This window comes from Alosa pseudoharengus, unplaced genomic scaffold, assembly GCF_046254945.1.
Source record: "Alosa pseudoharengus isolate Yale_2024_CS ecotype anadromous, Long Island Sound unplaced genomic scaffold, YU_APseudo_1.1 YU_APseudo_1.1_scf_1, whole genome shotgun sequence".
Classification (NCBI taxonomy): Eukaryota; Metazoa; Chordata; class Actinopteri; order Clupeiformes; family Clupeidae; genus Alosa; species Alosa pseudoharengus.
Window position 1 is genome coordinate 55949882 of NW_027468564.1, and position 16432 is coordinate 55966313.

Below are 16432 nucleotides of genomic sequence, written 5' to 3' on the forward strand. Positions count from 1 at the left end.
GTTGTGAAAAGGAAAACCTGCACCACACAACACCCATAACCCCCCCCCCCCACACACACACACACACAAGTACATGATACTCCAGATTTACTAAAACCAACAGGGGACAGGCCACAACAAGCAAATACCATGACCAATTCCCAAGCCTGACCACTGAGGCATGGAATTGGATTATCACATGCTGGCTTCCTTCAGGAGCGGGCTAGAGGATTTTGTAAATCTGGTGGTGACAAGTACAGCTTTTTAGCGGTCACTGGGAGCTTAGGGGAGTGGGGTTGGTCAGGCTTAGCAGGGCCACGACTCGAAAGGTCGAGAAAGGGGGGGCAGTTTTGGGGTGGGGCGGGGGTGGGGGGTGTCAGTACCTGTGGTATCCTCCCCGTCGGGGGAGGACAGGCTGAACGAGCTTGTGAAGCCAGAGACTGGCCACTCACTCGAGGCTGGCAAAGAGCCGTTCTGTGAGGAGGTGGGAGACGAGTCTAAGCAGTCCCCAAAAATAACGGCAGCAAGGGCATGGGGAGGTGGGGGGAGAAAGATGTAACCAGAAATTAACATGAGGGAGAAAAGCTGAACAGAACACACGTCAAAAGAACCACATCATAACCTGCTGTAAACAAAATGATAATGAGAACTAACTGATAAATGACAAAAGGTTCAACTCCTGAAGTGGTGATCAGGCTTTAACATGTGTAGAACGTTCTAGAAGGATCCAGTGCCACCTGATTCCATAATCTCAGCAACACTAAGAGCTTGGTCAGGTGGTTTGAGCTCTGAGGCACTCGGACGTCTGTCCTGGCACTCACCTCCACTGCGGTCCCGCTGGAGGTAGCGATGGACATCCTGGATGTTGGTGTTGATGGTGGGGCCGCTGGGAACACTTCCTGGGGTCATGTTAGGGTCGTTCTCTGGGTCGATATTCTGCAGGCCCTTCCAAGGCACCCCAGGGCAGAACTCTGAAAGACAAGAAACGCACCATGACTTAACACCAAACTGTACTATGCTAGCTATCGCTATAACTACAGCTGCAGAATGTAGAGATAAAAGTGTACTGATTGCTCATAAAAAAACAATCAATACCCTGAAGACCTCCAACCATTTAAAGTCTGTGTTGCAGGGTTCATTTTCCAACGAATTTGCACAATTTGCTTGTTGGTAATAAACATTTAAACTGTTATCCATTGTATTTGATGTTGTTGGGTATCACAAAACAGAATATAATACGAAAAAGTAGGTACTATTTTACAGCGGTTTGCAGTGATTCTCCTTTCACCCACAATGCATTGCATTACGTCACCTTGGGGAGGCTACAGACCAAAACCCACCTTGAGACCCTTGAGAGTAACCAGAGAGAGGAGTAAAGAGAGACGAGTAAGGGAGTGCTCAGCAGTAAATAGCGCAGAAATAGCACAGATTATAGATAAATAGATATAGGCCTAGTCTATAGATAGCCTAGAGAGGTATGTAGACAGGTAGATAGATAGCTAGATAGTTAGATAGATCACGTCACATGCTGGTCGCTGGGTGAGCTCCTCTACCAGCGACCAAAACGCACTCGCTACCTTAGAGCGTTACAGCAGCTCTCCACCGCAGTTTCTATGGGACGGCACAGCCCACACAAGCACCTGCCAAACTGTGACATGCCCTTACTATCTCCCTCTCTTGGTAAGCGGTACCCTGACTGTGTCAATGACAATTAATCACAAGGAGTTAGTTATCGAAAATATGCTGAAGACATGACCAGCCTACTCGCGGCGGCTAAGTTTGCAACAACAGGGGATGGCTCACAGGTGGGACTGGAAAGTTAGCCCATAGCTATCATGATGCTTTATATTTCTAGATCTTCTGACTAAGTTAACCCGGTAGCCTACTTATCTGAACTAACGACAGGATCACGATCACTAGATATAAATACTTGTATATGAATAAATATACATTTGAATGAATATAAATTTACGAAATTCAAAGTGTAAATATACAAACTTTATGTTGAAAGTATAACCACGATGTCCATTGGAATGCATTGAAATGAATGAAGTGCAGATCATGTAGCCCCCAGCGTTACGTCATCACCGAATTGCGTTTAAAAACCCCGCTAATCCCAAAAATGACAAAAACTGGCATTTAACACCATTTGGAGACATTTTTAAAAATGATATACATATCTTGAGTGCTTTATGTACCCATTAATTGACAGTGGTGGTTAACCTGCAACATGGGCTTTAAAGCACTGGTAGAGATATGATTATATAGCCAATCTATCATTCTATAGCCAATCGACCCTATTATTATAAATGTGTACATCTCTGACTTCCCTTGGGGTGGTCAGCTAATGACATAAGTGACCATCCATGAGGCCGATTATGTGGCTGCATGTCTCTGCACGTGTGCGGTGCCCACCTGGTGGCCAGCTGATGTTGTTTCCGTTGGAGATCTTCTCAGTGGGACTCTTGCCCTGCGCCCAGCTCTCGGGCGCCACCAGGGGGCTGGTGGGAGACTCGGAGGTGGACATCAGACCGTACGGGCTGTACGAGTCGTCCATGGGGGTCTTGCCAGTGGGGCCGTGGTTGGGAGCCGGAGGAATGCCACCTGGTGAGATAGAGACATAACACACACACACACACACAATGAGGCCAGACTGCGTCAGCAGATCCTCATCAGCCAACGACTGGCAGAGAGCTCAATCCCTCACAGTGGTGACAGATAAAGCCCAGCTGCACACAAGTCATCAGGAACCATCAGGAGAGGAGGATTGACATGGGAGTTAAGGAATTCACTTTGCGATTCCTGAAGTCTAAAATCTTTGTAAAAACAAAGACTGGTTCTCGGTCTCTCAGGAACCAAGACCCAGACTAACCCGAAAGCTTTGTGGTTTGGCCTCTGGAAAACATGTCAGACATTCTTCTTTTAAAAGCCATGATAAATAGTGAAGCGAATGTGACAACGACGTGCAAATAGCCAGACTGGAATGTCTGTTGGAGCCCATTTCGGCCAGAGTTTGAAAACAGTCAAAGGTAAAGTGTCTGACTCACTGTCTGAGACTGAGGAAAAACAGGGATAAAGTTCGAAACCTCGCAGGGCTGAGTTTGAGCTCAAAACCTCAAAATATTAAAGCTATAACTGACTGACAAAAGCCCTGAGATAATAGAGTGTCGGAGGATATGACTGGAGTAAATGATCAGTGACTTCAGTAGTGGTCTCCCTCGCTGGGTCAGACCTGAGGGTTGAGAGCCGGTGGTCGTGGCTTACCGTGTTTGTTCATGCTGGGCTCCATGTGGGAGCCGTTGCCCGGGAGACTGTCCATGGAGTTGGGGTGTGTCCACTGGGAGAGGCGGGACTGGGGCTGGGGTGGGTCCTTCATGCTCAGCCCGCTTACGTCCATGCAGTTTACATTCATACTGGGGTTCAGTCCAGCTGAGGGAGGAAACGACACACTTTGGTCAGCTTCACTTTAATGGTCACCCAAAACGAGAGAGATCCCTCTTGTGCAAATGTGCTATTCTTGATCCTTTGAGCAACATTAACACGGTCATCCTGCATTTTGTGTAATTGGCACATTATATCAATAAGGTTATCTGGAGTTTAAATACATGGTGAATACACGGTTTTCATGCAGATTAATTAATAGGAGCAGTGCTCTACTAAATGATCGAACGGAGAAATGAAACAATGAGCCGCATTTCTAAGCGCGGCCGAGTTGGCGAGCGCGGCCGAAGGACTCACAGAGCGGGTAGGTGCTGTACGAGTTGGGAGAAGACTGCGGCTCTTTGGTCTGCAGGTCGTTGAGGCCCGAGGCCTGGGGGTGGCCTGGGAAGGAGTCCAGGGCTGATTTGCCGGCGGCGGGGTGCAGGCCGGAGTGAGGAGGAGGAGGCTGCTGCTTCATCAGCAGGGCCTGGGCCAGCTGACGCTGGTGCTGTTGGATCTGCTGCTGCATGTTATTGATTGTACGTGCAACCTGCCGGGAGGAAAGCGTCCACATTTACCCCAAAGAGCACTCACTCACTCACTAAAACGAATCCAACAGCACCAATCACCTGAAGTCCAAATACTTATATGACCTGCAGGGATACAGAAACTATCCACATGAGCAACTAGCAGTATACCCATGGACGCAGGCATGTCTGTGAGGAGTGCTAATAGTGTTGTGAGTGTGTGTGGGGCTCACTTGCTGCTCTTGTTGTCTGTGAGGAGTGCTAATAGTGTTGTGAGTGTGTGTGGGGCTCTCTTGCTGCTCTTGTTGTCTGTGAGGAGTGCTAATAGTGTTGTGAGTGTGTGTTGGGCTCACTTGCTGCTCTTGTTGTCTGTGAGGAGTGCTAATAGTGTTGTGAGTGTGTGTTGGGCTCACTTGCTGCTCTTGTTGTCTGATGGGGCCGGAGACGCTGCGCTGAGCCTGCATCATCTGCTGCTGGATTTGTAAACGCTGGTACGCCTGAGAACAGGAGAGAGGGAGGGAGAGAGAGTGAGAGAGAGAGGGAGAGAGGGATGGAGAGAGGGAGGGAGAGAGAGAGAGAGAGGAGAGAGAGTGAGAGAGAGAGGGAGAGAGGGATGAAGAGAGGGAGGGAGAGAGAGAGAGAGGAGAGAGAAACTTTAATGTAATCCAAGAAATGGCTGCAGAAAGATCCCTCCACATCCACACACACACACACACACACAAAACAAACACAGTGACCACTGTTCATTTGATGCCACACTCAGAGGCTCCTCTTGGGCCTACCGACTCACCATTTGCAGTTGCTGGAGTTGGTACAACAGGGTCATTTGTTGAGGGTTTATTGGTGAGGTTAAAAGTGCAGGATTCAGGCCAATGTTTTTTGCTGCAAACTGCAAGAGCTGTGCTTGGACCTGCAGGTGGAAGGAAACAGAGGGGACTTAATCCACCTCCTCATCGCCCTGCAGTCACAATCATCGGACACAGCTCGGACTCAGCAATAAGAGTGTCTGCAGTTTAAATACATGGTTTTCATGAAGATTAATGAATAGGAGCGTGGCTCTACTACACGATCCAACAGATAAATTACAGACTGACAAAATGACCTGCTTCCAACACCCGAGACACCCGAGATAGAGCCTCGCCGCTCGCATCATCAGAATGATGTGTAGAAAAGCTTATTCCCATCACACACAGTAGTCGTAGTAACAGCAGCAGCACAAGCATGTGCAACAACTTATGGATGTCTGGAGAGAGGCCTCTTACAACACATGCTGGGGGCCATACTGCTTGATATTCATGACAGGACGAGGAAATGAAAAGCAAAGAGGTTGCAGGCTATGGGAGTCTGTCTGGCTGTGTGTGTGTGTGTGTGTGTGAGAGAGTGGCTCTGGGGCTGACCTGAGGGGAGAGAAACTGAGGCACTTGAGTGCGTAGAGCAGGCTGGGAGGAGCTGAGAGGCGGCACTGACGGCTGAGGGGGCGGAGCCTGCGGCGGCTGCTGCAGGGCCCGGGCTTGTGCTGCTCCGCTACTGCCAAACATTCCATTCTGCATCTGGGACAGAGAGAGAGAGAGAGAGAGAGAGAGAGCAAGATGAGTGGAAAATGCTTTAAGAGATTCACATAAGAAATATAGACCCTTTCAACAATAAAAACAAAAACAATGCTTGAACGTTCTATTTGGGTCCCAATCTACTTCCTCTGCATTAAGATAACATATGGAATGTTAAAACGGAAGCCTTGTGGGGCCAACTATGATGCTGATAATGGAACTCTCTTGAAAGGGTCTATAGACAGGAGAGAAAGGAGCAATTCCCTGAGAATGTGTTTACATGCATGATGTGTGTGTGAATGTATTTACATGCATGATGTGTGTGTGTGTGTGTGTGTTTACATGCATGATGTGTGTGTGAATGTATTTACATGCATGATGTGTGTGTGTTTACATGCATGATGTGTGTGTGAATGTATTTACATGCATGATGTGTGTGTGTTTACATGCATGATGTGTGTGTGTGTGTGTTTACATGCATGATATGTGTGTGTGTAGGGATGTAACGATTACCGGTATAATGATAAACCGTGATAAAAATGTTGACGATAACAATTACCGTTTTCTTTTGAAATATCATAATTATCGCGGTTGATTATCACGGTGTTGAAACCGTGTGTTTAATCCTTCCCAGCTTCATCCGAGCCTGCTTTTGACATACAGTAGGCCTGGTACAATGAAGCAAAATTGGTACCCTACTGATTCTGTTGTCTAATTGATGGTTTTAACTGCGAATTGGATTAGGCTACACCTGATTTTAAAAGGCGGAACATTTTCACCGCAAAACTGGCACTGTATCATTTGCACTCTGCGTCTTTTTATGTTTGCGTGCACATTAAATCCATTCCACTCACGTTATCAGAAGAACACAGTAGCCTAATGTTTTATTTCGAACACTTACTTTGGTCTCACTCAGGGTAGGAATTTCACGGCGGCCAAGTTTTTGCCCCTTGCGTTGGCCGTGATGTCCCTTTGAAAATCAGAGGTTTACAGGCCACGGTGCCCTTGTTTCAATATTCTGCTTTGCATCCTACTAATAGCAAATTTTATTTAGCCTGTGGCCTGTCAAAATAATCTTAGCATTCACAGCGCAAATTAATTTCTTTTACGCAGTGGAGAAAGTGACAGCGCAAGAAAGAAAGTGCGTCTAAATTCACCTATTCTTCTCAGTTGAACTACTCGCGAAGTAGCCTACTCATCACACAGACATCACAAGTATCACATGAAAGAGCTTTTTCTCAGCTTTTAAACAATGTTAGCCGCGAATTGCTGTGGTGAACGGTTCGCGAGAAACGTAAATAATATAATTAAATTTAATCATAAATTCTACTGAATGTTTTAGTCCATCTCCCTACCCATTCCTCTCGGTGCAATACTTCACGAACCTTTCGTTTAACACACGACAAACCATATATCAGAATAAACAGCAGACCTTACCGAACATAAAGGTGTAAAGCAGTCCCCTGTACAGTTAGCCGTTCTAGAGTAATCCACTTTTGAATTGGCAGTAGGCCTACATTTCGACATGCATGGATGTCTCCAAATTTGGGCTTTAAGTTTTACAATGTGTTTAAATTGTTCCACATGATTTCATAACGGGCCAAATACAAAATAAATGTTACAAATATCGCCTACATATCGGTAAATCAGAGGACAGCTGACTAAGAGTTTGTGAAAGTAGATCACAAAATGCTAAGCATGCATCTAGGCTATTTGAGTTTCTTAAAGCTGAACTGTGCTTAAATTGTTCAATACATGATTTCATAACAGGCCAAATATAAAATAAATGTTAAATATAGCCTAGATATCTGTAAATATTAGATGTTCAGATGATTTGCAGTTCTATATAATATGTCATGTTTCATGTTTTTGTAATGTTTCATACAGTGATGCAGGTCTACTGCAGTGAATAGGCTATACAACTTTGATATTTTTTATAGCCTATGTGGCCTTTGTGCCCTCCACCAAATATGCCCAACTGAAGGCCAAGTGGCCTTGCCCCCAGAATGGTGAAATTCCAAGCCTGGTCTCACTCATTGGATCCAAATAACAGTAATAGCAACCTCCAAGTCATGGTAGGGTAAGTTAAGCGATAAGCACATAGCCAATTAAACATGAAAAACTGAACGGGACACTTTTTGAAACTATTTCAGCTTGTGTAGGCCTATCAGTGCTTTCTGAACATATTGAACACACTTTTAAAAATACCGTGATAATACCGAAAACCGTGATAATTTTGGTCACTATAACCTTGAGGTTAAATTTTCATACCGTTACATCCCTATGTGTGTGTTTACATGCATGATGTGTGTATGTGAGTGTGAATGTGTTTACATGCATGATGTGTGTGTGTGTTCATAGCTAAACAATACATTTCAATTCAGTTTAAACCTTCTTGAAGAGCAGGATGCCAGACTAACTGAATAACCCTCAGGCAATACACATGTAAATTTGGTACCACTGCATCTATTGCAGGTCCCGCAAGGGAAATATTGAGCAAGGTCTATGAAATATTCCTTGCCGGAAATATACGACAGCCAACATTAAAACTATTCTGTAGTACAGGGTCCAGCGGCCAGCCTCTCACCTGTCTGTTGTTCAAGTTTTGCATGGCCAGCCCCGAGGAGACCCCAACCAGACCGTGGCCAGGGAGGCTGCTGTTGGCAAGCGGGAGCTTCAGGCCGGGAGAAGGCATAAACGGTGAGGTCATCGGTGGGTCATCCGACAGCCCGCCGTCCTACAATACAGGAGGGAGAAGAGCATGAGCATCAGTGAGGAGAAGAGCAGTAAAGAGAGTGAAGACAAGATCAGTGAAGACAAGATCAGTGATGAGAAGATCAGTAAAGAGAGAAGATCAGTAAATAGAGAAGATCAGTAAAGAGAGAAGATAAGTGAGGAGAAGATCAGTGATGAGAAGATGAGTGATGAGAAGATGAGTGATGAGAAGATGAGTGAGGAGAAGATCAGTGAGAAGATCAGTAAAGAGAGAAGATGAGTGATGAGAAGATGAGTGATGAGAAGATGAGTGATGAGAAGATGAGTGATGAGAAGATGAGTGATGAGAAGATGAGTGAGGAGAAGATCAGTAAAGAGAGAAGATGAGTGAGGAGAAGATGAGTGATGAGAAGATGAGTGATGAGAAGATGAGTGAGGAGAAGATCAGTAAAGAGAGAAGATGAGTGAGGAGAAGATCAGTGAGGAGCGGATGAGTGAGGAGAAGATGAGTGATGAGAAGATGAGTGATGAGAAGATGAGTGATGAGAAGATGAGTGATGAGAAGATCAGTAAAGAGAGAAGATGAGTGAGGAGAAGATGAGTGATGAGAAGATGAGTGATGAGAAGATGAGTGATGAGAAGATGAGTGAGGAGAAGATCAGTGAGGAGAAGATGAGTGAGGAGAAGATGAGTGATGAGAAGATGAGTGATGAGAAGATCAGTAAAGAGAGAAGATGAGTGAGGAGAAGATGAGTGATGAGAAGATGAGTGATGAGAAGATCAGTGAAGAGAGAAGATGAGTGATGAGAAGATCAGTAAAGAGAGAAGATGAGTGAGGAGAAGATCAGTAAAGAGAGAAGATGAGTGAGGAGAAGATCAGTGAGGAGACTTATCTGTATACTCATGAGTGAGAGACTAAGGGCCCGGTTATACTCGCCGCACCGGACCGGTAGCGCGACAATGTGACGTCAAAATGACGTAGATCTCTCTGGCGCGCCAGGGTTTTGGCCGTGTAGCACACGGTAGCGCACCACTAATTTTTTTCCAGACGAGCGCGACCAGGCGGAAACAGGAAGATGGACTAGTTCGAGGGCAAGCCAGTTGCAGTGTTTTGTTACAGTCGTGAATTTTTAATAGTTTGCTGGATAAGTTAACAAAGTTACCAGTGAGAGTTGCAACACATGGAATTAAGAGGAAAGAATAGAAACGATTTATTTTCAAATAAAGGATATCTATTAAGGCCTGAACAAAATCTCTTTCCACTTCAGGAAATTACACAAACTCAGCCAGCTGCTAGCTAGCTAGCCAGCTAACTAAACTGTTTAAATTATTAAAATTTCCCTCATTTGTCGCGGTACAGGTCGGGTGCGTCGAGTATAACCGGGCTTTAAGGATGGTTTCTTAGTACTGCATTAGCTTGTAACTGCACATATTGCTTTGTGAACATATTGCAAATTAGGGCTGCAAAAATTAAATTGATTAATTGATTACACTTTTTCAACTGGTCCATTTAGGACATGTCAATGTAATTAAAGACATTTTAATTAATGAGTGCCTTGGCTGGAGAATTGTTCTCTCTTTTTTTGACTGATTAATTGATTAGTTAGTTAGTAATCGGTTAGTCCATACCTCAAAACTCTGATAACAGCTTCTTAAACTTGAGTGACCCTGGGAATGACAGTAAACTGAATATATTTGGCATGTGGACAAAACAAGGCATTTGAGGTCATAATCTTGAGAAAATGGTCAACAGATGAATCAACTATGAAAATAATCGCTAGTTGCAGCCCTACGGCATATTTCTAAACAGTTATTTCACATGTGGTAGCAGTGAAAGTTATATTGGGGCTGTGCTTAGATCTGTGTTTACACGTCCAGTGCACTGTACCCACCTTGTCCAGGAAGGGGGCCCGGTCCGAGGAGGAGTCTTTGGAGAGGGTCTGGGGACGGCACACCATAGGCTTGTTCAGGCCGTTGTAGTCGGACATGCCCATCCCCCGCTTGTCCAGTTCGGTCTTCTTCTCCAGCAAAGCACCTGGGGAGAGACAAATATCAACATCAACCACGGGAGGGACTACAACAGACACAGACACACACACACATAGACACACACACACACAAGCTGGCTGCACATGACTCAACATCAGGCACAGCTCTTAAAAAGAGGACAGAGCCTGGGGGTCTGAATCACAAGCAGCGTTCTAACTCCCTCCCTCACCACACAGAGGCAGCAGCCTGCTGAGGAGACACCTACACAAAGTGCACTAGGCTGCATGTTTTTAGACTGGGACAGACACAACAGGCTGTGAACAGGGAGCACTCACTCATGGCTTGATCCAGATTCATGTTGTTGCTCTTCAGAGCCTCCTCGGCAGGGTCCCTCTGCAGGGAAAAACAGACAGATAGACAGAGAGAGAGAGAAAAAAAAAGAGAGAGAGAGAGAGATAAAAGGGGGGGGGGTAGAAGAGGTTAAATTAGAGCGAGCAATCAGGAGGCCTCAGCTGACATGCTGTCAGCAAGCTTTTTCATGAACAAATTACACACCAACACGTATTGTATTTATGACCACAATGGGGCCGACACAGCAGCCTGCCTGAAATGACAGGGATAAATGCGCGTCTCTCCAAGTGGATGGCAAATTATACTTCACAAAGGGATGTGCACTGACAGATGGGGCTGGAGATGAGTTTACAATTTCATCCCAGGAGACTCCACGCACATGGTCTGGTTGTGAAGGTAAACTAACGAGCACTCTGCAGCTCTGGATGTTTAAGTAAGAGTGGTGTGAGTGTGTGTGAGTGTGTGTGTGTGTGTGTGTGTGTGTGACAGGCAGCAAGTGAGAGTGTGTGCATTACCGGGAAGCCCATGTCTGTGAGCTGTTTGATCAGACGGTTCATGATCCAGCCATCATCCTGCTTGTTGGGCATCTTCCCCTGCACACAAAAAAGAACAATGATTAATTTTTATAACCTTTTAAATCACCGAATCTTCACCGAATCAAATCTTGTTGTTTTCAGTATTTCTTTGATCAATTTCACCAGATTCCAACTGTGAGATGTGAACAAAACAAATATGCACTTGTTTCAATGGGTTTTAGCATCATTAAACATAACAGCCTTCCTTGAACTATAAAGTTTCAAATGACTACCAGCCCAAATAGACCGTATTCATTACTAGCATTAAATGACTCTAGCCCGACATGACTGCCATTTACAAGTCATCATTTGCACCAAGTTCTACTCACAATATAAATAGCAATTTAATGATATCTGTGTTATAACAAACAAACAGCCTTTCATGTCCCATGCCACTATTTGCTATGCTTTCTGTCTTTTTCTCCATCCCTTCGCATCTAATCACCATCTCTTTGAGGGGCTATTTGGAGGAATAAATCACACTACCCCTCCATTTCGAAAATAAATGAGACAATTTATCACATGGGCACACACACACACACACAAAAAGAATGCACAAAAATGGAGGGATAGGGCAAAGTGGTAGAGGGAAGGGGGAATTGGGATTCCTCGTTCGTATCTATTTTTTGCGCTCACCTTCGGTGGAACCTTCTTGGGTGGGTTGCCCCAGGAGTTGCAGGAAGAGTTGCTCTCCTGAGAGACGGGGCTGTTCCACATGTCTCCTTCATCAGCGTCCCACTGGCCAGCGGACGGGCCCATGTCCTCGCCTCCAGAGCCCCAGCTGTCTTGCATAGATTTGGGGCCTAGCGTAGACAGGCAAACAACACCGTGGAGTAAGTGAGCTGTGTATGTAGAGATGGGTCAGTGTCTAGCACTTTACAATTATTGCAGTGATGCAGTCCAACCACCAGGTGTCACTGTGGCCTTGCAATAGCAGCAACCACACTGCTCTACCCCCAACATGAATGCAGAAACAACCAAGCTAAAGCGTATACCCTCTGATGACCTTGACAGTGAAATGTTTTCAGAGACACCTCTAATGCATCAAATGTCAGAACAGGAACCCACACAAAAAGCACAACATCCTCTCGATGCTTACCTTGCTTGCAGGGGGCAGATCCGGGGGGTGCGCTACCCCTGCCATAGGGTCCGGCGGGCTCGTGCCCTCCGTCGCCCCAGCCTCCGTGGCCTCGGGGGGGCTTGCCCCAGGCTGAGGTGCCGTTGTCCACTGGGGGGGCATTGGGGGCCGGCTCCCCCCAGGTGGAGGGCTCAGGCTTGGCCTGAACGTTGGGCAGATCTCCCCAGCCTGCGCAGGAAAAGGATACAAGGGAAAGCACATTATGCACAGCCCTTTGGCAACAGCCCATTTCCCACTTTATGCCACGAGGACGCGGTCATTAAACTACTGGACCAAGACGCTCCTGTAATTCTAATTTCTTCTGCTTGAGAAAGGGAGTAAAAAATGTGTAATAACGTCTGTGCTTGTAGACCAGTAGACGGTGTGCCTTATGCATACACAATGGTTCCACACAAAATCCCCTCATGACTACGACACTAAAAACAAATAACAAAAATCGAAGATTTAAATAAAGGTTAACAGAAAACGGCAAACAGGTACAATGCCGTCACTGAAAGGTCGCAAAATCCAGATGGAAAAGTTCAGAATGTGGACCAAGTCTTGCTTGGATAACTTCTTTATCCTTCTTTCATTGCGCCTCTGGCTTTGCCAAGCTACCGAAATAGAAATGCTTTCATGGATCCGACAGCAGGGGTTTTAAGGCCCAGCTTGGCCAAAAGAATGGCAGCCATGTCTATTTAACTCCTGGCCAGTGTCCGAACCGCTTGGCTGAGAGAGCAGCGGCGTGGGTGCCAAGGCCAGAAATCAGCGCTAGGCACAGACCGTTCCACTGGAGCAAGAAAGAGCGGGGGTGGCACTGGACGCTACCACATCAGAACTCCCCCCCCCCCCCCCCCCCGAGAATTTATTACGGATCTCTAGAATTCCCTTTAAACTCCACCCTGGACCCTTTGTTACTCTAGCGAGTTTATGAAAGGGTTTCCTGTGCGTTCCATGCTGGGACTGCTTTAACAGAGCATGCCTGAGGGCCCTTTACTGGCTTCCTGTCAGCAGTGTTAGTATTACAACTGTGTGAAGGGGAAAACACACTAACTCACAATACACATTCTTCCATTTTACGACACACTCATACACCTACAGAAGGGAAATGGGCTGAGGGGAATAGGCAGGTGCGGCAGTTGACAAACAACAGCTGCTTATGCAACCACAGGCAGAGTGGAGAGGAAAAACAACTGCAACACTATGCTAAACATTGCACGTTCAAATGAACGGGGAAGCACTGCAACAACTGTTAGTCCTAGTCCTTACTTGCTACAGGCTACATGAGGCTTATGGGGGACAAGTAGAGAGAAATGCTCTTACCTGGAGCGACCAGGGGAGGCCTGTTCGGGGGGGGTCCAGGCTGATTGGGTGAGCCGTTGTTGTTGCTGCCGTTGGAGTGATTCTGCATGGGTGCCTGGTTGTGGTGCGGGTTGTTGTGGTGGTGGTGATGATTGTTGTTGTTGATGGGTGCTGAGTGGTGGTTGTTGCCACCACCGCCGCCACTGATGCCAGGCCCCGAGTTGCCCTGCGTTGGGTTGTTGCGGTCCCACATGTTGACGGCCTTGCTGTAGGCGCTCGGGTCGCCCCAGGTGGAGGTGCCGTCGTCGATCTCCATCTTACGGCGAATGGAGGGCGGAGACGGCTCCTCCCAGCCGGTGACCTCGCTGTCCGGGCGGCCGCCTGATCCCCATCCGGCTGACTGCTTGACTGAGGTGGGTCCTCCCCAGGAGCCCATGGGGGCTGCTCCGTTGGGGCCTCCGTTGTTGCCTCCATTGGGGCCTCCGTTGTTGCCTCCATTGGGGCCTCCGTTGTTGCCTCCATTGGGACCTCCGTTGTTGCCTCCATTGGGACCTCCGTTGTTGCCTCCATTGGGACCTCCGTTGTTGCCTCCATTGGGGCCCTCCTGGGGTTTGCCACCCCATCCCTGGCTCGGACCATTGGTGCGTTGGGGGGCATCTCCCCAGTTGCCTCCCACGCTTGGAGCAGGTTTGTTCCAACCGCCGCGAGAGCTTTCCTTCCAATTGCCTCCATCGCCCTCCCACATCTGATTTCCAGTGCCATTTTTCTTCCCCTCGGAGTGGTCACCCCACTCTCCACCATTGTTGCCGTTACCGCCACCGCCGCCCCAATTCTGGGACTGCTTGGGCTGATCTCCCCAGCCCTGCTGCTTGGGCTGATCTCCCCAGCCCTGCTGCTTGGGCTGATCTCCCCAGCCCTGCTGCTTGGGCTGGCTAGGGCTGTCCTCCCAGCTGGGGGACTTGTCCTCGGAGCCCCAGGACTGGCCGCTCTTAGGGCCGTTGGTGTTGGGGCCGCTGGGAACGGGGTCGCCCCATCCACTCACCGACCCGTTGGACACCTTCTTGCTGGCCGGAGGCTCTCCCCACCCAGTGACTGAGGGTTTGGTGGGGTGAGGTGAGGGTGCACCTCCCCAGCCAGAGGCTGAGCCCACCGGGCCCGCCGGCTCATTCTTGCCCCCTGAATCGGGCCTCGGAGCCCCACCAAGATTAGGGTTGGCGCCACCAGTGGGCATGGGCGGGGGCCCTGCAGGAGTGGCACTGGAGGAGGATCCCCAGGCCTCAGTTCCACTCTCAGACTTGTGATCTCCAATCTCCTCCATCTCCCACACAGTGTGTTGGCGGACTGGGGTCTGGCCCCAGCCGGAGTTGCTGAGGACGCGGGGGTCCAGGTCCTGGCGAGGCAGGACAGGGATGCTGTCCGTGCTGGAGGACCTCTCCCGGTGGCGCGAGCGACCGTCGCTGCTGTCGCCGCTGCCCTCGCTGGCGGGCGCGTCGCCGGTCCAGGAGCTCATCTGGTCCTGCGGGGGTTGCACGTCAGCCGAGTTCCAGCCACTGGCCTCACGGCTGGACTGCTTCTCCCAGTCCCCCCAGGTCCCGGTGCCACCGCCGCCTCCTCCTCCTTTCCCACCGCTGCCGCCTCCACGTCCCCAGGAGACGTTGGCGGAGTCCCAGCCGGAGTCCTTGGGCTCGCTGGCCTTGGCGTCTCCGCTGCTGCTACCCCACATGGAGGTGCCGTCCCCGTTGGCCTGCAAGCTCTCGGTGGGCGACTGGCCACCCCAGCCGTGGACGGGGCTCATGGGCTCTGGTTTAGTGTGGTTTGGTCCATCAGTGTTGAGGTTGGGAGGTTCCATGCTGAAAGACACATTCGCAGCTGAGGACTGATGCTGCTCGGGGGCGTCGGGGTTCCCCCAGGCGCCGGTGCCGTCCCCCATCAGGCTCCCGTTGGCACTGCCCATGTTGCCGTTTCCGTTGGTGCCGTGCACTGGTGGGGCGCCTCCTGGGCCGCACATGTTCGGGGGAAGGGAGTTTGAACCGCCCATGCCGCCGCCGCCGCCCACGTTGGACCCCTCGTGTCCTAGCATGGGCCACGCGGATGGGTTGGCGTTGGGGTTCAGGTTGAGGTTGGGGGAGCTCCAGTTGGGCTGACCCCTCCCTCCCATGGTCAGGCCGTCGGCCTTCCCGTCGGAGCCCCATCCCCTGTTGGGGCCGCCTTGGCTAGAGACCATGCTTGCGGAGTGGTTGGCGCTGCTCTTGTTGATTGGGTAGTGGGCTGGCTGTCCAGCTCCTGTGGCCATACTCATACTGCTACTGCTGATGACGTCTGTGGAGTGCTCAGCGTCCGCGGGGCATTCTGGGGGCGCGTGGCTACTGCCGACAGAAATGGAGGGCCAGGCTTCGCTGTCGTTCTCGTCGATAATCACTTGAGGCCAGCCAGTGCTACTGCTGCTGTTGTTAGAAAGACCCCAGTGGGGGTTCTCATACTGGGCTCCCAAGCCACTCGAATGGGACAGCTCTGGGGACACAAACAGAGACAGAGAGGGGAACGTCAGCACAAAACCACAGGCATGGGAACACAGCTGTGAAGTGGCGATCAAACAAGACCAGTCTATTCGGGAGCAGCTTCTGTGTGTCTAGCTGGAAGAGCTTTCAGAAAGCACTTTCCATTTTGTCCTCTCCTCAGGTTTTCTCTTTTTCTCTTTCTGCCTCAGACACCAGTAACAGCCAGCCCTGCATTTTAGAAACTTGCAGCTAATCAGAATGCACAGCGGAGCATGCCACTTGTCGTATTAGCTAAAGCATGTCCGTATATCCTGCGCCTGGCGTAGCCATGTGTGAGAGGGTGGAATGGAGCCCCATCCGTCTCCATCGCGCGGCCCCTTCAGCGCTGCGGTGAGGAGGAAGCAGAGGCAGA

At 49.1% G+C, this 16432-nt stretch overlaps 1 protein-coding gene across 6 annotated transcripts in view; it reads right to left on the bottom strand.

Annotated features, from left to right (window-relative positions):
* Window positions 1-16432, bottom strand: part of LOC143133977 (trinucleotide repeat-containing gene 6C protein-like) — a 53031-nt gene that overhangs the window by 9587 nt on the left and 27012 nt on the right. Inside the window, exons 5-21 of one of the 6 annotated variants that reach the window (XM_076294003.1) lie at window positions 14051-16033; window positions 13544-14002; window positions 12203-12409; window positions 11740-11906; window positions 11044-11121; window positions 10513-10570; window positions 10081-10223; window positions 9818-9856; window positions 8061-8210; window positions 5324-5476; window positions 4717-4836; window positions 4340-4423; window positions 3718-3949; window positions 3244-3408; window positions 2395-2583; window positions 801-950; window positions 363-476 (exon numbers count right to left, since the gene is read on the bottom strand). In XM_076294003.1, the coding sequence (XP_076150118.1) occupies window positions 363-476; window positions 801-950; window positions 2395-2583; window positions 3244-3408; window positions 3718-3949; window positions 4340-4423; window positions 4717-4836; window positions 5324-5476; window positions 8061-8210; window positions 9818-9856; window positions 10081-10223; window positions 10513-10570; window positions 11044-11121; window positions 11740-11906; window positions 12203-12409; window positions 13544-14002; window positions 14051-16033 (4491 nt within the window). Of the gene's footprint in view, window positions 1-362; window positions 477-800; window positions 951-2394; window positions 2584-3243; window positions 3409-3717; window positions 3950-4339; window positions 4424-4716; window positions 4837-5323; window positions 5477-8060; window positions 8211-9817; window positions 9857-10080; window positions 10224-10512; window positions 10571-11043; window positions 11122-11739; window positions 11907-12202; window positions 12410-13543; window positions 16034-16432 lie in introns of all 6 variants that reach the window. The other 5 variants (XM_076293985.1, XM_076293994.1, XM_076294018.1 and 2 more) reach the window with 5 other exon arrangements.